The following is a 24,377-nucleotide window of genomic DNA, read 5'->3' as shown; positions in this document are numbered from 1 at the left end:
GCATCTACAGTGTATCCATCTGTTCACAACACTGTTTAAAACAAACTCTTTCTGCAGATCTTTCTAACCTCACCCTTTCTGCATCTACAGTGTATCCATCTGTTCACAACACTGTTTAAAACAAACTCTTTCTGCAGATCTTTCTAAACTCACCCTTTCTGCATCTACAGTGTATCCATCTGTTCACAACACTGTTTAAACAAACTCTTTCTGCAGATCTTTCTAACCTCTCCCTTTCTGCATCTACAGCGTATCGATCTGTTCACAACACTGTTTAAACAAACTCTTTCTGCAGATCTTTCTAACCTCTCCCTTTCTGCATCTACAGTGTATCGATCTGTTCACAACACTGTTTTAAACAAACTCTTTCTGCAGATCTTTCTAACCTCACCCTTTCTGCATCTACAGCGTATCGATCTGTTCACAACACTGTTTAAACAAACTCTTTCTGCAGATCTTTCTAACCTCTCCCTTTCTGCATCTACAGTGTATCCATCTGTTCACAACACTGTTTAAACAAACTCTTTCTGCAGATCTTTCTAACCTCTCCCTTTCTGCATCTACAGCGTATTGATCTGTTCACAACACTGTTTAAACAAACTCTTTCTGCAGATCTTTCTAACCTCTCCCTTTCTGCATCTACAGCGTATCGATCTGTTCACAACACTGTTTAAACAAACTCTTTCTGCAGATCTTTCTAACCTCTCCCTTTGTAGTAGTGTATCCAGCTGGTCAAAACACGTTAAAACAAACTCCTTCTGATGTAGAGCAGCAACAACAAACATGGGAAGCAGTTTCATTAATTTTAATTTTACAGTCATTGTTACTGATAAAGATGAAATAAACTTGTACAACATGTTCGTAAGGGATTTAGTTTGATTTCAAGACATGTTTGAGAGGAAAAAAGACATTGATAGATCTGCAAATAAGATGTCCAGTCAGCCCAATAGTGGCCACCATCACGCGTCCAGACAGAATATAGGTCATTGCTGGCGACCACTATAAATGTTCAGTCAGACCATTAGCTATCACTGATGGGCACTATAAGATGTTCAGTCAGACCCTTAGCTAACACTGATGGGCACTATAAGATGTTCAGTAAGACCATTAGCTAACACTGATGCTCACTTTAAGATGTTGACTGAACATTGGTCAGCGCTGGTGGCCACCACAAGATGTCAAGTCTGAACGCTGATTGGTGCCAATGGCCCCTGTAAGACAAACATACATTAGTCCATGCCAGTGACCACTACAAGAAAAACAGACATTGTCCAGTCTGACCATTAGTTGGTACGAGTGGTAACTACAAGTTTCAAGTCTGACCGTTAGTTCTTGCCAGCAGTTATTCGAACATGTTCAGTCCAACCATAAGTGGCCGCTGATGGCTGCTTTTATATGTCCAGTCTGACTGTAAGTTGGCGCCAACAAATATTGCAAGATGTCCAGTCTGACCATGAGTTGGTGCCGGCAGCTACTACAAGATGTTCAGTCAGACCCTTTGCTAACACTGATTGGCACTATAAGATGTCCCGTCTGACCGTTAGTTGGCACCTGCAACTACTACAAGATGTCCAGTCAGACCGTTAGTTGGCACCTGCAGCTACTACAAGATGTCCAGTCAGACCGTTAGTTCCGGTCAACAGCAGGGAATGTAGCTGCTGCTGAGGAATACAATACCACACAACGAGCTACACCACAATAAGAGCAGCCCTGGGGTGGGGGTAAATGGCTGCCCTGACATGGGAGATAGGAAGCTGCCTGACCCCCAAACAGATTGTTGGCGGGGGTAGTGTGAGGCAGTCTTGTAGTCATGGCAACCTGTGCAGACAGGGGAAGCAGGGTGCTCCACGTGCAGGAAGAGTATGAATCAGGGCGGAAGAGATTCTGGTTATAATTACTAAGATTTTAAGAGACTTCTATTTCATATACACATTTGAATGTGGCATCTGTCCACTGTATTTTATAAAGCTTGATAACATTTCAAATTTGTTGAGATGATACAAAAAAATCTACCATTAAAACACTGGCCCAAACATATATGAAAAAATGGTTCCTAATAATTAAAAAATGCCATGCTAAAAGGAATATAGAACAAAACATGACACCAACTGAGATGCATGTCCTCTTTGTCTGGTCCTAGTACTTGGAGTAAAATCTAACACTGGGGAGGGAGACAAGAGTACTTGAGTTTTCTATATGTCTACATATACATACATTCTTGTAATGTAATAATTCCCATGTAAACTTCTCCAATCAGTGACTTATGTTTCATCTGAGACGACTGATTTGTATCACAAAATACACTGATATATTTCTTAACCAATTTTCTCCAGTGTTCAATACATTACTAAACACATTCACTTTTTATAAGAAAATGCAAACTACCTTTAAAGATACATGTGCCATAAGATTTCATAGTAAAGCTGTTGTAACTGCTTCCTGCCATTTTTCACTGCTAGCACCTGTTACCATGGTTACCAGACTGAAGACTATGGTGCCAGACGACAAAGCTAAGCTCTGTACATGGGTAGTATGTTAAAAAAACAGGGTACGACATTTCAAGTGTGACAGAGAGGAAAGTTGCATTGTCTAAGCAGTAAAGTACATCTATTGTTCTTCTGCCCTAGATCATATCTTTGGCAACTGGAACAACAAGTCCATCAAATGCCATTACACTGTGTATATATGTACAGAACCTGGTGAAACCACATGCAGACACATGTTATGAAAAAAGAACTGATTGACACACGCTGCACATTCTTGAAATGTAGTCTTTCGTGGTGATATTTTGAAAATATTTTATGAAAATAATGCTTACTGAATATCTAAATGGTTGACATTTGGACTGAGTAAAAAGTCAATATTTTCACAAAGATATCACCTAGGTTTTGGAAAAAGTATATAAATAACTGCAAATGTATAAAATCTGATGAGATATTTTATTTATCAGGTAAATTAAAAAACCATGACCCATAATGAAAAGATTTAAAAGAGATTTTCATCTCTTTGAAACCCTGCTTAACCACAAAATGAAACTGATGATAAAACTTAGTATGAGGTCAAACAGCGTGAATAAAAGACTGTTCGATATGACCGGTCGAATCACTGCTACATCCTCACTGCAGCCTAGGACAAGAAGCGAGGACTGGTGAATAATAACTCAGGATGTAGGGCCATGTTAGAAACTTGGTGATGATGATCCTACCTTTCCACAAGGCGGTTTTACAAGTGAGACCAGTGCTGGAACATAGGTCTAAGTCCTAGCATGGATGAGCTTTATGGAACGAAGCCATATCATGCTAAAAACCAAGAAACAGAATTTTTAAAATCTCACAGTAACCATTGTAAAAAGCTAATAAAGCCGTTCACAAAGCCTGATATTATTCTGAAACCGTAACAAAATTCCATCGACATTCAGCCCTGTTAGACAGGACAAAAGTTTAAAACTCGATGCCATGGCGTCGCAATTTGTAGTCATTAAAAAATTATCCAATATTGTAATGTATCCCTTCAGCTTAACAAAAATATATAGTGTTGCTAGGCAACTGATGAGTTGATGACACAGGTATTGCTGGATACAAGATGTATTCTTGGGTAGCCTCATCTGCCATGTTTCAACGTTAAATATTTTATAATTCTCCAACAGTTGTGAATGTGACTCTCCTGGCACAACTACTGTACATAGTTCAACTTTCTTATTGTATCATTTCTAGTGTCACCTCCGTAACAAAGTTTTATATTTAGGTTTTCTGTGTAAAAATTTAACCTATTACCATGGAATTGTTTACTTAAAGAAAACACAATTCTTTTCTACAAACTTAACATTCTCTAAATGAATAACAATAACAAGTCTTGCAATATTAAATAAAGAATTAATTTTAAAAAAACACCAATGCACATTCTGTTTAACAACAGGAAGTATAATACTTTTGAAATGCACAACTGTCAAAATTACAAAAGATAGAACATGTAATAAATTCCTCAAAAAAATCATGAAAAAGGTGATGTAAATAAATGTCTACATCCAGAACACAAAATATTCCATATCCTTATGTTGTGATGATACAAACAGGTCTCCGTAACAAGCTATTATCCTTACCACAAATCAAAGACAGTACACACCAAACAAGTGAGCAGCAATTGTAATAAATATGGCAGCATGGTTATGAAATGAACTAAATTCATTTTTAAGTTAGTGATAGCAATATAGAGTTGTGTCCCCTACTTCACAGCCCAACAATCCACTACTACTGTAAATATAATCACAATTCCACTACATCTAGTGGATTTAATCAATACTACACCCTCTGTCATTATAAATAGGTTTCATCTAAACAGTTTCAAAGAAGTAAATATCACTCTCAATTTAAAGCCCACTAAGATGATACTGGGAAGACTGCTTCCATTCTAATCAGAATTGGAAGCGGAACAAATTTCACTTCAAATCAGAACATTGTCTATTCTAATTTGTCATTAATTACTTTACTTCAAAAGAGGTAACCATGATCAAGAATAATCTAGAATCATCAAAAGATGTTTTCTAAATGTTCAAAATATGAAAGTGACTTTTACAAATGAAACCAAACATGAGTGAAAAATTGCAGCACCCAATGTTATCCAATTTCCTGGTGTTGGTTTATATGTGAGACAGAAACATTTATCTTATTCCAAACATCAAATGTAAGTTGGGAACTTTGACAAGGTTTTATCATTTCATACAATAACTGAAAACAATTCAACACTCTTTACAAATTTACCTTGAAAAGAAACAACATGTATATCTGCCCTAACAAACTTAGAAAGGTTCAAACCAATTTCATCAAATGCTTTAACTTTCTAATTGTTCTACAATTAATGATATAAGCACAATTTCTATGGTTTTGATATAGTTTGGACTAGGCACCACAAGAAGACCCCTTGTCATCTCCACCATGTGTCAACATTAGGTACACTACAAGTGGGCAAATGAACTCCCAAAACAATATCAGCAGGGGGAGAAAATGGGATTTCTAAAATTGTATCTATAGAAAACCATTATCCTAAGGTAAAGAAGTTAACTGACTACAAGAGTCCAGTTTCCACCTTGCTGAACTTGGCTTGAATATTGTGGCTCAAGCATGGTGCCATCAGTGGCTATTATTAGGTACGTTTCACCTATGTCACTCCTGGACATCAGATTCCTCCTATCATATTACCTACATTTCCTTCAAACAAAATGGCAGCACTTGCTCAAACCATTGGATCAATATTCAAGATCTGTATTACATCGTGAAGTGCATCAAATTACTTCAGCACCTTGAATTAAAAAGAAATGGAAAATATGTGACGTCACCTGGGCATCAATTTTCAAATCCTACAACTGACCGAAATTTATAGAAAAGTTACGAAACAGATGTCCATTTTGAATGTATTATGCAGAGACTAGTTTGTCAAAACGTAACTAAAAAATCCCGGCCTAGTTCTTGATGGGTGGAAACTGGATCTTTTTTAGTCATTTATCTCCCTTGCCTTTGAAAATGACAGGAAACATATGTATTATAACATCTGGATGCACATGGCTACATATACTGCAGCTGGTGTGTGATCATCCCCAGGTTGAGAGTGTGACATCACTTCTCTCTATAGCACTATACGAACAAGCTGTTGGAAAGCACTTTTGTCTTAAATGGATTACTTGATTTCTTACACATATCACTCGTGCCCATGTGCCATTTATTTTCAGTAACAATAAATGTGGCCATTCTACCTGACACTTAATACTGCCAAAGATTTTGTAAACTCTACCGACCATAAATACTAGTAAATAAAGCATTAATCAAAACTTCCCCATTTTCTTTGGAAAGACAATAAATTTTTGATTAATATCTCAATGTCTTTGCTTTCCTACAGACAACCACAATAAGTTTTGTGGAAACAGTGATAAGTAGCCTTCACAAAACAAATATGCAAATATATCTTCCAAGCAACTCATTTGTTACTTTGGACAAGTGTTGGTGTGCATGAGGGTCAGGTCTACCAGCAAACTTGGCACTAAGACTAACACCAGGGGCTCTGCTTGAGCTGTGGACAGTGTTACATGCATCCTCTATCTCCAGGACAAGCATTTACAGTGAACCTACAATGACCTCGGGATTAGTTTTCATGCTTTTTGAGATTCCAAATTACCCACTCATGATTTTCAGTAACATTTTACTGACCAATCAAACATTGTCAGAAGGGAAAGGATAAGGGAGGTAACTGGTATTATCTAGAAATAAATGCCCAAACCAGTATTTATGGACAGAAGACACTTTTGAAATCAGTTTTCAATTTTGAATTTTTTGCAAACTCAATCATAATCAGTGAGATGTTAATATTGCCAACCCAACATTGAGACTAGTTTGTAGCTTGCATTCTGATTGGTCCTTTGGACCTGGTAGCAGAGCCAATCAAATTGGCAAATGGAAATCAAGGGGATGTAATTTGAGATTGGATAAGGGGTTAGTGTAGGTTTCACACAATGCAAGCCCTTGGGGATCTGTTACATGGTGCATTACTACCTTCTGCTTTTGCAAGGGGCACTTCATGATGTCTGAAATATACCAGTAAACCACTAGGCCAATCTTTTTTTCAAAACTTGTAGAGCTGTGACAATATATCGCAGTATCGACAATCGTGATACTTTATCTGAAGATAAATATATCGATACTTTTTTTCGTATCGTGATATGTATCGTTGACCTTAAAATTATTACCAGAAATTTACGGTGATGCCAAATTTACTCTGTTACTTGCTATCAAAATATACTTTTTGAAAGAAAATAACTTAAGATAGCATATCGTGATATGCATCGAATTGAATCGTATCATTCCAAGATATCACGACACGTATCATATCGTGCAATTTCTGTATCGTCACACCTCTAAAAACTGGGATTACGTTGACATCAGCAAAAAACTCTTAGCCTCAAAATTGTGTGACAGTGAGATTCATTTGAAACTCATATTTTGACAAACATGAAAAGGATCAGACAGCATCCTAAATGCTTCAAATACTCACTAAAATCAATTTGTCAACCGCTACTTTGGTCATAATTATATTTTAAATCTTTACGCCTCTGATGACAGAAGCCTGTAATCCATATATTGATAAAAGATTGGCCTGATGATGATGTTGACTATACATATGCAAGATGCTGCTCGACCCAACAAGTCCTACCATCCACTCTCAAGCTGGACACATCATACTTTCCTTAAACCATATTGTATATCATCAGAACCGCTTGTTTAGTCTCCAAAGTTTTAACTTAGATAAAAACATTGGGTTACACAGGTATTTTTTATCCTCACATTATTTGAATCAATGAATGGCGCATCTCCACTTATTGTCCGAAGCAGTCATCATTAGATTTATACCACCACATGATATACAGTGAGCGAGAAGCAATTAGCACCTCAAAATCAGCACCCTCATCAGCATGGATGTACAGACACACAGACAGGTTAAAGGTCACTATATATATACATATAGCATAGTCCTACTGCACTCAGAACAAGGGACATCACTCTGATTACCCTGTATATACCACTAAAAATAATTTCTCGAACAATCAATTCCTTCATATACTAATTTTAATCTATCACAGATTAAGTGTAATGGCATGAAAATATTGGGATGTTCTTTAATTTCTTTTGAGTAGGATATAAAATTTACTAAATATGTGTCTAAATGTATCTACTTTAAGATCTTTATTTCTAAATATTTTCTCTTGAATTCTTCATACAAAAATAATTATTAAATAGTTTCTGTTCATCCATGCATCCACTGGTGAACTTTGACACTACACTATTAGCGACCTTGAAGGTCATCACTGTATGTATTAGATACACACTGGTGACCTTTGAACTGTCTGTTTGTCTGCACACGCCAGGGGCAGCAAAGTCTGTCGGCTGCGATACCATGTAATTATTCTAATAATACAAACCTAATTAATTCTGGGCAATTGGTAGTTTATCTCAATCAGAATATCAATCCGTTCAATAGTTTTGTACAGGAACAAACAATGCTGATGTTACTATAATTATTTAAACCGAAACAACAGCGAAATATTTCATCAAAGCTGAATTTTTCATGCTGGACATAAGGCAATTTTTCACACCAATAATGACAAAAATCAGTGTGTTTTTCCCAGTAATAATTTCTACCTTCCTATATTATGCGTATATATGCAATATAATTTATTTCCTGTCTGAATTACTAGAATAATTATGGTACTTAAAATGGTGGGATAGCGACACAAAGGTGATCGGCCATGATGGGGAACATTGAGGAAGGTGAAACAATTAATGTGCTTACATCACATCTAGATGTTGATCCTTATCATACAAACAGCTTTATACATATATTATATTGTCACTTGGTGACATTTCTAGAACAAGACAGCACAATACAAGAAATATTAAATGCATGATGGCAGATGGTTGATGAGGAGGCTGTGGCCATGAAGTCACGTGATGATGACGAGATGGTGACGAGATGGCGATGATCATGAATGCATAGGAGATGCTAGAGGAACACTTGGAGGCCCTCGGAACATGGAACTAACAAGCACATTGATGAGATGTCGCAGTAGTGAAGCTTACAGCCAGATTATACACAAGTTCAATAAGACGGAAGGCAGGCAGGGACGAGCGCCACCTACAATTCCCGCACAACACAGCGTAGTATTAACAGTGCACTTGGTGCCATATGCTAAACAATATCATTACCTCAAAAAAAATCACATTATTACTTAAAAATAGAAGTCGTCCACAATCTCTCCATCGAACTGTAGCAGAGTCACTATCATACAAAACTTTATCACTGAAATTAGCTTGCTCTTTGGATCAAGATGCACTTATCACACACTCCCAGGATGCATTTCAGCTACATTCCCATAATGCATCACTAGTGTGGCTAGGAGGAAGTGACTGCATCACATTCTACATGCATCAGTCAAGTTGTTCCAGTTCTTGCTTCCTCTCTGCTGTGGAATTGTGGGCCTCGAGCATCTCGGTGAGAAGATCACAGAATGTAACGCAGCCCTCTCGCTTCAGCTGCTGGAAGCACGCGATGCCGCGTTCGCCCGCCTGTCGGATGTGGGTGAGGAGCAGCAGCATGGAGGCGAAGTGCTGGACATCGTCTGCGTGGTATTTCTGCACAACCTCCATCAATGCCCCCACAATCAGCTGACGCATTTCTTGGATCTTGCTGAAACTCGCCAACCGTCTCACTTCTGCAGAGTGGATACACAAAGTACTTCAGAGTTGATGAACACATTCAAATCAGAAAGATTACACAAACTAAATGTAGAAATTATTTAGAAGAAGATACGTTGATATAACCAATATTTCATGCTGCGTGTGTTGTAATTACGAACATTCTTGTTTGGAGTCATTTCCTTATATTATCATTGTGCTACAAAAAAACAAACTAGGTTTGTTTGCATTTAGTTGAAAACTGATCAGATGGTACTTGGTTGCTGGTAATTGTCTGTATCAAAGTTGTGCTGACCTGCATTGACTAATACTGTAGCTTGGAGTAGCAGCAGCTCCTCTTTGCCTACACTATATTGCACCATCTGCTCAGACACTGCGGCCACCTGTTCCAGGATCTCTGTCATCCCCGTGATGTTCCAGTGGTGGCTGAAAAATTAACACAGCATCAGTCCTCCACCTCTCATCAGGCAACGCATGAACCTTGTGTTACAGGTAACACTCATCAACCTTGTCTTACAGGTAACATTCATCAACCTTGTGTAACAGGTAACACGCATAAACCATGTGTTACAGGTAACATGCATCAATCATGTGTTACAGGTAACATGCATCAATCATGTGTTACAGGTAACACTCATCAACCATGTGTTACAGGTAACACTCATCAACCATGTGTTACAGGTAACACTCATCAACCTTGTGTTACAGGTAACACGCATCAACCATGTGTTACAGGTAACACGCATCAACCATGTGTTACAGGTAACACGCATCAACCATGTGTTACAGGTAACACTCATCAACCATGTGTTACCTGTTACACTCATCAACCTTGTGTTACAGGTAACACTCATCAACCTTGTGTTACAGGTAACACTCATCAACCTTGTGTTACAGGTAACACTCATCAACCATGTGTTACAGGTAACACTTATTAGCTAGGTGAATCAAGTAACACCCTTTAACTATGTGATTCAAGTAACACCCTTTAACTATGTGAATCAAGTTACACCCTTTAACTATGTGAATCAAGTAACACCCTTTAACTATGTGAATCAAGTAACACCCTTTAACTATGTGAATCAAGTAACACCTTTTAACTACGTGAATCAAGTAACACCCTTTAACTATGTGAATCAAGTTACACCCTTTAACTACGTGAATCAAGTAACACCCTTTGACCATGTGAATCAAGTAACACCCTGTAGCTATGTGAATCAAGTAACACCCTTTGACCATGTGAATCAAGTAACACCCTGTAACTATGTGGTTTTGGCTAGGTCCCATCAAAACTACAAAACTACACCGGTGAAGTAACTGACCGATCTAAATGGAAATCTGGGGCAAACACCAGCCTCTTGCCCTCGTGGTCCATTGATCGAAATGCACAGTTAAGGAGAAGCAGCTCCATCCAGCAGCACTCGATGAGGTGCACTTGGTCGCTCAGGGACAGATCTGTGTAGCCTGAAGTCACACAACCGATAATAGCAACATTGGGGCCTAAAGTCACACAAGTGATAATAGCAACATTGGGATCTAAAATCACACAAGTGATAATAGCAACATTGGAGCCTTAGTCACACAACCGATAATAGCAACATTGGGGCCTAAAGTCACACAACCGATAATACCGATATTGGGGCCTAAAGTCACACAACCGATAATACCAATATTGGGGCCTTAAGTCACACAAACGATAATAGCAACATTGGGGACTTAGTCACATAAGTGATAATAGCAACATTGGGGCCTTAAGTCACACAAGTGATAATAGCAACATTGGGGCCTTAAGTCACACAAGTGATAATAGCAATATTGGGGCCTTAAGTCACACAAGTGATAATAGCAACATTGGGGCCTTAAGTCACACAAGTGATAATAGCAACATTGGGGCCTTAAGTCACACAACCGATAATAGCAACATTGGGGCCTTAAGTCACATAAGTGATAATAGCAACATTGGGGCCTAAAATCACACAAGTGATAATAGCAACATCGGAGCCTTAGTCACACAACCGATAATAGCAACATTGGGGCCTAAAGTCACACAACCGATAATACCAATATTGGGGCCTAAAGTCACACAACCGATAATACCAATATTGGGGCCTAAAGTCACACAACCGATAATACCAATATTGGGGCCTTAAGTCACACAAACGATAATAGCAACATTGGGGACTTAGTCACACAAGTGATAATAGCAACATTGGGGCCTTAAGTCACACAAGTGATAATAGCAACATTGGGGCCTTAAGTCACACAAGTGATAATAGCAATATTGGGGCCTTAAGTCACACAAGTGATAATAGCAACATTGGAGCCTTAAGTCACACAAGTGATAATAGCAACATTGGGGCCTTAAGTCACACAACCGAAAATAGCAACATTGGGGCCTTAAGTCACACAAGTGATAATAGCAACATTGGGGCCTTAAGTCACACAAGTGATAATAGCAACATTGGGGCCTCAAGTCACACAAGTGATAATAGCAATATTGGGGCCTTAAGTCACACAAGTGATAATAGCAACATTGGGGCCTTAAGTCACACAAGTGATAATAGCAACATTGGGGCCTTAAGTCACACAACCAATAATAGCAATATTGGGGCCTTAAGTCACACAAGTGATAATAGCAATATTGGGGCCTAAAGTCACACAACCGATAATAGCAACATTGGGGACTCAAGTCACACAAGTGATAATAGCAACATTGGGGCCTTAAGTCACACAAGTGATAATAGCAATATTGGGGCCTAAAGTCACACAACCGATAATAGCAACATTGGGGACTCAAGTCACACAACCGATAATAGCAACATTGGGGCCTTAAGTCACACAAGTGATAATAGCAACATTGGGGCCTAAAGTCACACAAGTGATAATAGCAACATTGGGGCCTTAAGTCACACAACACACATGTAGGAGTCACACATAAAACGCTGGGTCCTAAAGTTTCACTTTAAGTTTAGTCAGGTCCTGAAGTTACAGTCAACACTAAAAACTTGTAATTGATAGAATTTGATCATCTAGAAAACAATATAGACAAGACTGCTAGATCCCCAATATATCCAGTGTGATTATGTCCTACCTGGGACGTGCTTGGCCCAGTTGATCAAGTAGACTAGTTCTCTGTCCGCCAGCTTCACCAGTGTGTTTAGTAGATGGATGCGAGTGGGTGGCAAGTTGTGGTTGTGGTAACTCTCCAGCACGGGGAGGTCGGCCTTCTGCAGTGCCTCTAGAATCATGTGACACCGAGACCGCTTGGCACACTAACAAAATAAACAGTTACACAAATTAATTGTCTGGAAGCTGGAGCACTTGAACACATAACACACAATCCTAATGTCCACAGCACCATTAACCACAGAGAAATTTAAAACACATCCTAAAAAGATGTCACTAATCATTAAATTTGAATATTTTGCTCAAATGCAGTTTAATCTGTGAAAAGGAACATTACAACAAGTAACAATAATCAGTTGCGCCGCAAGCAGTCCTAGTGGGCATGCTGTTCTTAATATATGTATTTAACGATGCATGACAGCCAACCAAGTGAAATATGGTCCATTAAATAGTCGTCTCGATTACTTGAGAGTGACGTCTGCTGTGCCAGACAAAACATCTCACCTTGGCCGATCCTCCACTGGTGGAATTGATAGCAGCGTCGGTAGAGTCAGCACGACAACGTTTCCCCTTCCCAGCACTTCCTCCGCTGCTCTTCCTTTCTTTGCGCTGACTCCCTGTGAGTTAAAGACAATGTTCAGTGGATGTTACACACACATCTATCATCAGACTACAGAAGTGTACACATGCTGTTCCGACTCCATTCCCAATGCTACCTTTGCGCTTGTTATAACTTAACTCACATCCTTTATCATAGATGTAGGACAGTCCAAGCCATACGGTAGCTCTGAGGGACTTGACTCTAGGCTCCATTCTTTAAAGTTATTTCGGCATAAGACAATCATAAATCAAATATTTTGACATCAATGTGACAAGCCTTGGATTCATCTTGGGACAGACACTAGCAGCCATAAATAAGGTTTGAACTTTAATTCACATCAGGTACTGAAGCTGAATCTCAAACAGGTTGGTCCCCATGCTACTGAAGTGCTGCATTGACGCAAAAAGCTACGAAGTTGTCCATTGACTCGTACCTCACCAATAGAAACCAGCCAGTGGCACAAGTACAGAAATAACTTCCAATCCTTTGGGAATATATTTTCAAAAAGAAACAAGACTGAAACATCTTCAACTGATTCAGTTTACAACATCATTTGTCTATTTTTTAAATTCATTCAAGACTTGGGAAGTGAACTATGAACACTTTGCGGAGAAATGTACAGATGAACACCACGCCTGAATATCGTGGAGCAAGACCTGTCTGGGAATCACAAAAGCTCAGACAGATTATCAACTGAAGGAAAACTCATCAGTTGAACACTAAAGCCTATAGAGGTTCTCATGTGAAGCATGAGTTGTCAGCAAAATACTTAAACTCATTTGAATAAAGACCTTTCTGTTAAACACAAAAACTAATAAAGATTTTCATCAAGCAAGACTTGACTATGAAACGCATGCCTTTATCTGGGAGAGTCATTTCACCAGTAAACACAGGTATAATGGAACTAACATTATCATCTAATCCAGTAATCCAGTAATGACTTCTCGTTGCAAGTATTTCCTACAACACTGAGAACGCCAATCTGAAACCATCCTTAACAATGACTGCACCAAAACTGGTTAAACATATACATGTATATCAGCCTTGCTCATTCAGCCCTAAAGACTTAGCCCTGAAGAAGTCCGACCACATCAAGCCTTTTATGCCAATGAACTGGGAACACTTCAACATAATCCTGACAAATTGGAACGGCTGTGCCCTCTGACCCAACTCTTTGTAGGTGCCCCTAATTCACCATATTGCCCTGACTTCCATCCAGGTAATAACGTCCCCTGCCTTTGTGGCCGAGAACCCGACCCACTCCCACCATATCGGGTGACTCTGGCACCACACCTTCCAAGTCCACACAGCCAACATAAATCCACAAACAACAATGAACTTCTATCCCTGTAGACAGTATAATCAATACCCTGTTAGAAAATGTTCATACTTAAGGGACTGGTCATTTATTAAAGGGGTGTGGGGGTCAAAAGGAATCAGGGGAGGGTCATTCCCCCAAAAATGACATTAAAAGAGGGTAAAAATAATATTGTACACAAACAAATGACATTTTACTAATAAACATAAAGTGCTTTTGCATTTTGTCTTAAAGAACGGTCAGAAAGAAAATGTACAAGAATATGGGAGGGAATTGAATAATATCACAAGCATTGGTGGTGAGGGTAATTGTTTTCAGTGTCTCAGAACCGTCAACCCTGTAGCTGTAGTGGTTCCTTATAGGGACTGAGTTCAAGTATATATGGGTATATCTCAGTCAACCCTGTAGTATGTGAGTTGTTCCTTATAGGGACTGAGTGAGTGGTTCCTTATAACTGTATATATGGGTATATCTCAGTCAACCCTGTAGTATGTGAGTGGTTCCTTATAGGGACTGAGTTCAAGTATATATGGGTATATCTCCAGTCAACCCTGTAGTATGTGAGTGGTTCCTTATAGGGACTGAGTTCAAGTATATATGGGTATATCTCAGTCAACCCTGTAGCTGTGAGTGGTTCCTTATAGGGACTGAGTTCAAGTATATATGGGTATATCTCAGTCAACCCTGTAGCTGTAGTGGTTCCTTATAGGGACTGAGTTCAAGTATATATGGGTATATCTCAGTCAACCCTGTAGTATGTGAGTTGTTCCTTATAGGGACTGAGTTCAAGTGTATATGGGTATATCTCAGTCAACCCTGTAGTATGTGAGTGGTTCCTTATAGGGACTGAGTTCAAGTGTATATGGGTATATCTCAGTCAACCCTATAGCTGTAGTGGTTCCTTATAGGGACTGAGTTCAAGTGTATATGGGTATATCTCAGTCAACCCTATAGCTGTAGTGGTTCCTTATAGGGACTGAGTTCAAGTGTATATGGGTATATCTCAGTCAACCCTGTAGTATGTGAGTGGTTCCTTATAGGGACTGAGTTCAAGTGTATATGGGTATATCTCAGTCAACCCTGTAGTATGTGAGTGGTTCCTTATAGGGACTGAGTTCAAGTATATATGGGTATATCTCAGTCAACCCTGTAGTATGTGAGTGGTTCCTTATAGGGACTGAGTTCAAGTATAGATTGGTATATGTCAGACATTTCAAAGCACTTCACTATCAGAGTGAAATCAAAGCACGGCCATCTTTAGGTGTGTAATTCTAGACTGACACAGATCCAAATCTGAACTATTCCACAGTTCTATTCAGAATAATGGTACATGTCGAAGTCCTTCAACATTAGACGTGAAACTAAGACACACTGACACACAATACCTGGCTGGCTGTGTGCCTTAAAGACATGGCAGACACACAAGGGCAGTGATGTACATGCACAACACAAAATACACATCATCTATTTTCATAAATAAATGTATTTTACGGTTCAGTTTTGTAAGGCTAAAATGAATCATCACCTTATAATCAAATCAGGTATTTTTCATAAGGACAAGCTCAAGGCATGTCCTAATGCAAATACACGGATTGACCTTGTCACAGTACATGCCCCAGCTACACTAATGTGTTAAAACTGCTGGATCATTACGTACCACTGTTAACTAATCTAAGTGAGTGAGTGAGTTTAGTTTTACGCCTTTTTTTTTAGCAATATTCCAGCAAATACACCAGAAATGGGCTTGACACATTGTACCCCAGTGGGGAATTGAACCCGGGTCTTCGGCGTGACGAGTGAACGCTCTAACCACTAGGCTACCCACCTCGCCTTAATCCAAGTGATGGACCCTAATACAAATGAATATACTGAGTAACAAAATTAATTCCCTTTGTTTGAACATCACATGTCACGCTACTGACGTCATGAAGATGTTCAGATACAACACTTCCTGAAATCCATCAGTCTACAAGTAGTTACTTTGTTTAACACAGATGGCATAGCTTACACATTTATCTGGTTCATGGATCTGCAAAATGTGGAAAACGTTCTTTCAAACAATTTCATCCATTCCTTAATGTAGATAATGAATCAAAGAGAAACTCCAAGCTCCACGTTCCATTCTTGCCCATCCTCCCAACCAGCCATACTTCAAAGGGATCGAGGGGCGGTGAGGTAGCCTAGTGGTTAAAGCGTTGGCTCGCCATGCAGAAGACCCGGGTTCGAATCCCCACATGGGTACAATGTGTGAAGCCCATTTCTGGTGTCCCCCGCCATGATATTGCTGGAATATTGCTAAAAGCGGCGTAAAACCAAACTCAGTCAGTCAGTCAGTCAGTCAGTCAAAGGGATCCCTTTACAATACAGGTTATAGGTACAAGGGCAAAACATCTACAAACCTAGCCACTGCTGATGATACGATAGCCATCAAGTTATTAGAGACCATATTTTCAAATTTTTGTCTTAAACTTCGGAAAACTAAATAGATGTTATTAATGTCCCAAGTATAGAGAGTTTGATCTCATAATATACTTTTGATGTCCCGTTTGTAAAATTTCAAAATCTATTTTCTTAAATTCCACAAGAATTTCCCACAGGGACATTTCAGGTGACCAGATGAACTTTATTTCAAAACCAACATTATTGTTTGTTGATCTGATAAGCCCAAATTTGATTGAAATAAATACCTTTCACTTCACAATTGTTTATTCCATACCAATAGAAAATATCTGAAAATAACACTTGAACTCAAAGGAGCCTTCTTGCCCAACCTGAAGTATGTATCAGTATTTAACACTACTACTTGTGTAAACTGTATAACACGTACAGAGGTCTTTGAAATGAATAGTGTTCATTCATATCACCCTTTGTCAGTACCTTCAATGAATATGAGCTGCAGTGACGCTTAATGTCTTTCATAACGGCTGTCATATTTCATCATGTCTGCTGCAGGTTTACAGATAAAACAAAGAAGTCCTCGATCATTGTGGCTTCAAGAACGTCACAATGAAGATAATTTCTATAACCCAGACAAAATGTGTCTACAATGAGGACCAAATTAGTTTGTTTTATCCGACTGAGTAGCTGTGATTACTGAAGGGGAGAGACTGTCTCGCCTGGGCCATCTATCAGCGAATGGCTTCAGGCTAGAGTCGGCCAGGCAGAGCCATCGTAGCCATTGAAGCGTGGCCAGTCTGTCACCGGGAAGCCGTTGCATCATAATAATGATGTCTGTTTACCAAATATTGATCCTGTCCCAGTCTGACGACAGTTATTTATATCCCGTCCAGACAGGGAAAGTAGGTCAGTGCTGCATGTGTTGTGTGCTAGCGGAGTATTAGGTTCAAATACCAGGAAACCTTACTGTCTGACAATAAGACCAGCTGTACTACTCAGTTTGACGTCTTGAGACGTCTCCGTCTCAGGTGACTGGTGAAGGTACAGCCAGACACACAACATCCAGGTGACCTAACATTCGTCACTGATGTCAGTCAGTCTCAATCAGTGGACCAGGTGTGCTACAGGTACTGACGACTGTCTCAAGTGACTGGTGCAGGCACAGCCAGACACACAACATCCAGGTGACCTAACATACGTCACTGATGTCAGTCTCAATCAGTGGACCAGGTGTGCTACAGGTACTGACGACTGTCTCAAGTGACTGGTGCAGGCACAGCCAGACACACAACATCCAGGTGACCTAACATCGTCACTGATGTCACTCTCAATCAGTGGACCAGGTGTGCTACAGGTACTGACGACTGTCTCAGTGACTGTGCAGGCACAGCCAGACACACAACATCCAGTGACCTAACATTCGTGACTGATGTCAGTCAGTCTCAATCAGTGGACAAGGTGTGCTACAGGTACTGACGACTGTCTCAAAAGATTGGTGAAGGTACAGCCAGACACACAACATCCAGGTGACCTAACATACATCACCAATGTCACTCTCAATCAGTGGACCAGGTGTGCTACAGGTACTGACGACTGTCTCAAGTGATTGGTGCAGGCACAGCCAGACACACAACATCCAGGTGACCTAACATACATCACCAATGTCACTCTCAATCAGTGGACCAGGTGTGCTACAGGTACTGACGACCATCTTAGGTGACTGGTGAAGGCACAGCCAGACACACAACATCCAGGTGACCTAACATACATCACCAATGTCACTCTCAATCAGTGGACCAGGTGTGCTACAGGTACTGACGACCGTCTTAGGTGACTGGTGCAGGCACAGCCAGACACACAACATCCAGGTGACCTAACATACGTCACTGATGTCACTCTCAATCAGTGGACCAGGTGTGCTACAGGTACTGATGACTGTCTCAAGTGACTGGTGAAGGTACAGCCAGACACACAACATCCAGGTGACCTAACATTCGTCACTGATGTCAGTCAGTCTCAATCAGTGGACCAGGTGTGCTACAGGTACTGACGACCGTCTTAGGTGACTGGTGCAGGCACAGCCAGACACACAACATCCAGGTGACCTAACATACGTCACTGATGTCACTCTCAATCAGTGGACCAGGTGTGCTACAGGTACTGACGACTGTCTCAAGTGACTGGTGCAGGCACAGCCAGACACACAACATCCAGGTGACCTAACATACGTCACTGATGTCACTCTCAATCAGTGGACCAGGTGTGCTACAGGTACTGACGACTGTCTCAAGTGACTGGTGAAGGTACAGCCAGACACACAACATCCAGGTGACCTAACATACGTCACTGATGTCAGTCAGTCTCAATCAGTGGACCAGGTGTGCTACAGGTACTGACGACTGTCTGAGGTGACTGGTGAAGGTACAGCTAGACACACAACATCCAGGTGACCTAACATACATCACCAATGTCACTCTCAATCAGTGGACCAGGTGTGCTACAGGTACTGACGACTGTCTCAAGTGACTGGTGAAGGTACAGCCAGACACACAACATCCAGGTGACCTAACATACGTCACTGATGTCAGTCAGTCTCAATCAGTGGACCAGGTGTGCTACAGGTACTGACGACTGTCTCAAGTGACTGGTGCAGGCACAGCCAGACACACAACATCCAGGTGACCTAACATACGTCACTGATGTCACTCTCAATCAGTGGACCAGGTGTGCTACAGGTACTGACGACTGTCTCAAGTGACTGGTGAAGGTACAGCCAGACACACAACATCCAGGTGACCTAACATACGTCACTGATGTCAGTCAGTCTCAATCAGTGGACCAGGTGTGCTACAGGTACTATTCGGACGACTGTCTCAAGTGATTGGTGCAGGTACAGCCAGACACACAACATCCAGGTGACCTAACATACATCACCAATGTCAGTCTCAATCAGTGGACCAGGTGTGCTACAAGTACTGATGATAAATGTGCAAAACCTTCTTGCAAATATGTTGGAGATGAATATGTTCCTGCATTACAATCTTCCGATATATTGAGTATCGTGTTTCCTTTATATGTCCACAGCTCTTACAAATATTTTTCTCTCAGCTGCACACAAACAAACACAAGAGTGAAAGTATCTGACTGTCTCAACAGCTGAGAGTTTATCCTACCAGGAAACAACATCTCTGGATTGTTGTGTCGATATTTAGATGCACATTTCTATCAAACTGTAGATGCGTGTCTACAAAACAGGGCAAATGAATGCTGGTTTGGGTATTGGCTGACTTCCTGTTTTATGCCTTAATCTGAAAAACTCAGTTGACACCCATTGAATTACGGTACTATTATCACAATGTCATGATAATGATAGTATTACGGTTTAGCATAGTCTGTCGTACAGACCCTGAAGCAAATATATCCAAGAAAGCCCACGCAAGTCTAGAAAATGTGGCAAGTCTAGATTTCCTCAGCTGAAAATGAAGAAAGTCTCAGGGCTGTCACCAGTCAATCAGTGAGCCCTCAACCTCCATGTATCAGTGACGTATCAATCTGTGTAAGTGGTGTCACCAGTCAATCAGTGAGCCCTCAACCTCCGTGTATCAGTGACGTATCAATCTGGGTAAGTGGGGTCCCCAGTCAATCAGTGAGCCCTCAACCTCCGTGTATCAGTGACGTATCAATCTGTGTAAGTGGGGTCCCCAGTCAATCAGAGTGCCCTCAACCTCCGTGGATCAGTGACATATCAATCTGTGTAAGTGGTGTCACCAGTCAATCAGTGAGCCCTCAACCTCCATGTATCAGTGACGTATCAATCTGTGTAAGTGGTGTCACCAGTCCATCAGTGAGCCCTCAACCTCCATGTATCAGTGACGTATCAATCTGTGTAAGTGGTGTCACCAGTCAATCAGTGAGCCCTCAACCTCCGTGTATCAGTGACGTATCAATCTGGGTAAGTGGTGTCACCAGTCAATCAGTGAGCCCTCAACCTCCGTGTATCAGTGACGTATCAATCTGGGTAAGTGGTGTCACCAGTCAATCAGTGAGCCCTCAACCTCCGTGTATCAGTGACGTATCAATCTGTGTAAGTGGTGTCACCAGTCAATCAGTGAGCCCTCAACCTCTGTGTATCAGTGACGTATCAATCTGGGTAAGTGGTGTCACCAGTCAATCAGTGAGCCCTCAACCTCTGTGTATCAGTGACGTATCAATCTGTGTAAGTGGTGTCACCAGTCAATCAGTGAGCCCTCAACCTCCGTGTATCAGTGACGTATCAATCTGTGTAAGTGGTGTCACCAGTCAATCAGTGAGCCCTCAACCTCCGTGTATCAGTATCAGTGACGTATCAATCTGTGTAAGTGGTGTCACCAGTCAATCAGTGAGCCCTCAACCTCCGTGTATCAGTGGCATATCAATCTGTGTAAGTGGTGTCACCAGTCAATCAGTGAGCCCTCGACCTCCGTGTATCAGTATCAGTGACGTATCAGTCTGTGTAAGTGGGGTCACCAGTCAATCAGTGAGCCCTCAACCTCCGTGTATCAGTGACGTATCAATCTGGGTAAGTGGTGTCACCAGTCAATCAGTGAGCCCTCAACCTCTGTGTATCAGTGACGTATCAATCTGGGTAAGTGGTGTAACCAGTCAATCAGTGAGCCCTCAACCTCCGTGTATCAGTGACGTATCAATTTGGGTAAGTGGGGTCACCAGTCAATCAGTGAGCCCTCAACCTCCGTGTATCAGTGACGTATCAATCTGTGTAAGTGGTGTCACCAGTCAATCAGTGAGCCCTCAACCTCCGTGTATCAGTGACGTATCAATCTGTGTAAGTGGTGTCACCAGTCAATCAGTGAGCCCTCAACATCTGTGTATCAGTGACGTATCAATCTGTGTAAGTGGGGTCACCAGTCAATCAGTGAGCCCTCAACCTCCGTGTATCAGTGACGTATCAATCTGGGTAAGTGGTGTCACCAGTCAATCAGTGAGCCCTCAACCTCCGTGTATCAGTGACGTATCAATCTGTGTAAGTGGTGTCACCAGTCAATCAGTGAGCCCTCAACCTCCGTGTATCAGTGACGTATCAATCTGTGTAAGTGGGGTCACCAGTCAATCAGTGAGCCCTCAACATCTGTGTATCAGTGACGATCAATCTGTGTAAGTGGTGTCACCAGTCAATCAGTGAGCCCTCAACCTCCGTGTATCAGTGGACGATCAATCTGTGTAAGTGGTGTCACCAGTCAATCAGTGAGCCCTCAACCTCTGTGTATCAGTGACGTATCAATCTGTGTAAGTGGGGTCACCAGTCAATCAGTGAGCCCTCAACCTCCGTGTATCAGTGACGTATCAATCTGTGTAAGTGGTGTCACCAGTCAATCAGTGAGCCCTCAACCTCCCGTATCAGTATAAGTGACGTCTCAATCTGTGTAAGTGGTGTCACCAGTCAATCAGTGAGCCCTCAACCTCCGTGTATCAGTGGCATATCAATCTGTGTAAGTGGTGTCACCAGTCAATCAGTGAGCCCTCGACCTCCGTGTATCAGTATCAGTGACGATCAGTCTGTGTAAGTGGGGTCACCAGTCAATCAGTGAGCCTCAACCTCCATGTGTATCAGTGGTATCAATCTGGGTAAGTGGTGTCACCAGTCAATCAGTGAGCCCTCAACCTCTGTGTATCAGTGACGATCAATCTGGGTAAGTGGTGTAACCAGTCAATCAGTGAGCCCTCAACCTCCGTGTATCAGTGACGTATCAATTTGGGTAAGTGGGGTCACCAGTCAATCAGTGAGCCCTCAACCTCCGTGTATCAGTGACGTATCAATCTGTGTAAGTGGTGTCACCAGTCAATCAGTGAGCCCTCAACCTCCGTGTATCAGTGGGACGATCAATCTGTGTAAGTGGGGTCACCAGTCAATCAGTGAGCCCTCAACATCTGTGTATCAGTGACGATCAATCTGTGTAAGTGGGGTCACCAGTCAATCAGTGAGCCCTCAACCTCCGTGTATCAGTGACGTATCAATCTGGGTAAGTGGTGTCACCAGTCAATCAGTGAGCCCTCAACCTCCGTGTATCAGTGACGTATCAATCTGTGTAAGTGGTGTCACCAGTCAATCAGTGAGCCCTCAACCTCCGTGTATCAGTGACGTATCAATCTGTGTAAGTGGGGTCACCAGTCAATCAGTGAGCCCTCAACATCTGTGTATCAGTGACGTATCAATCTGTGTAAGTGGTGTCACCAGTCAATCAGTGAGCCCTCAACCTCCGCTGTATCAGTGACGTATCAATCTGTGTAAGTGGGGTCACCAGTCAATCAGTGAGCCCTCAACATCTGTGTATCAGTGACGTATCAATCTGTGTAAGTGGGGTCACCAGTCAATCAGTGAGCCCTCAACCTCCGTGTATCAGTGACGTATCAATCTGGGTAAGTGGTGTCACCAGTCAATCAGTGAGCCCTCAACCTCCGTGTATCAGTGACGTATCAATCTGTGTAAGTGGTGTCACCAGTCAATCAGTGAGCCCTCAACCTCCGTGTATCAGTGACGTATCAATCTGTGTAAGTGGTGTCACCAGTCAATCAGTGAGCCCTCAACCTCTGTGTATCAGTGACGTATCAATCTGTGTAAGTGGTGTCACCAGTCAATCAGTGAGCCCTCAACCTCCATGTATCAGTGACGTATCAATCTGTGTAAGTGGTGTCACCAGTCAATCAGTGAGCCCTCAACCTCCGTGTATCAGTATCAGTGACGTATCAATCTGTGTAAGTGGTGTCACCAGTCCATCAGTGAGCCCTCAACCTCCATGTATCAGTGACGTTTCAATCTGTGTAAGTGGGGTCACCAGTCAATCAGTGAGCCCTCAACCTCTGTGTATCAGTGACGTATCAATCTGTGTAAGTGGTGTCACCAGTCAATCAGTGAGCCCTCAACCTCCGTGTATCAGTGACATATCAATCTGTGTAAGTGGTGTCACCAGTCAATCAGTGAGCCCTCAACCTCTGTGTATCAGTGACGTATCAATCTGGGTAAGTGGTGTCACCAGTCAATCAGTGAGCCCTCAACCTCCCTGTATCAGTGACGTATCAATCTGTGTAAGTGGGGTCACCAGTCAATCAGTGAGCCCTCAACCTCTGTGTATCAGTGACGTATCAATCTGTGTAAGTGTTGTCACCAGTCAATCAGTGAGCCCTCAACCTCCGTGTATCAGTGACGTATCAATCTGTGTAAGTGGTGTCACCAGTCAATCAGTGAGCCCTCAACCTCCGTATCAGTGGTATCAGTGGCGTCACCATCAATCTGTGTAAGTGGTGTCACCAGTCAATCAGTGAGCCCTCAACCTCCGCCCTCAACCTCAGTGACGTATCAATCTGTGTAAGTGGGGTCACCAGTCAATCAGTGAGCCCTCAACCTCGTGTATCAGTGACGTATCAATCTGTGTAAGTGGTGTCACCAGTCAATCAGTGAGCCCTCAACCTCCGTGTATCAGTGACGTATCAATCTGTGTAAGTGGTGTCACCAGTCAATCAGTGAGCCCTCAACCTCTGTGTATCAGTGACGTATCAATCTGTGTATGGCAGAGGAAGGAAGGATAACAAGTGATTACTTGCTTCATTGTTAGAACCTACACCGGAACTTTGCTCTCACAGTAATAAAGAAGTTGTTCATCCATATATTGTTATCCTTCCTTGCTGCTCCAACTTCTAAATGCCT

The 24,377-nt window shown here is 41.6% G+C and overlaps 1 protein-coding gene and 1 long non-coding RNA gene across 6 annotated transcripts in view; one reads left to right on the top strand and one right to left on the bottom strand.

Moving 5' to 3' along the window:
• The first annotated feature begins 384 nt into the window (after positions 1-384).
• On the top strand, positions 385-2,000 carry LOC124279442. The gene is made up of 2 exons (XR_006899373.1): positions 385-1,488; positions 1,631-2,000. It is a non-coding gene; the product is annotated as an uncharacterized LOC124279442 (long non-coding RNA).
• LOC124279440 (estrogen receptor-like) overlaps positions 791-24,377 on the bottom strand; it is a 175,262-nt gene continuing 151,675 nt past the window's right edge. For all 5 annotated transcript variants that reach the window (XM_046715269.1, XM_046715267.1, XM_046715271.1 and 2 more), the window contains exons 7-11: positions 12,867-12,979; positions 12,328-12,508; positions 10,559-10,700; positions 9,532-9,662; positions 791-9,253 (exon numbers count right to left, since the gene is read on the bottom strand). In XM_046715269.1, the coding sequence (XP_046571225.1) occupies positions 8,970-9,253; positions 9,532-9,662; positions 10,559-10,700; positions 12,328-12,508; positions 12,867-12,979 (851 nt within the window). In that variant the 3' untranslated portion in view covers positions 791-8,969. The remainder of the gene's footprint in view (positions 9,254-9,531; positions 9,663-10,558; positions 10,701-12,327; positions 12,509-12,866; positions 12,980-24,377) is intronic.

Source organism: Haliotis rubra, unplaced genomic scaffold, assembly GCF_003918875.1.
Source record: "Haliotis rubra isolate DU_JTF1 unplaced genomic scaffold, ASM391887v1 Scf25, whole genome shotgun sequence".
Taxonomy (NCBI): domain Eukaryota; kingdom Metazoa; phylum Mollusca; class Gastropoda; order Lepetellida; family Haliotidae; genus Haliotis; species Haliotis rubra.
This window is presented reverse-complemented; position numbering and strand designations above follow the sequence as displayed.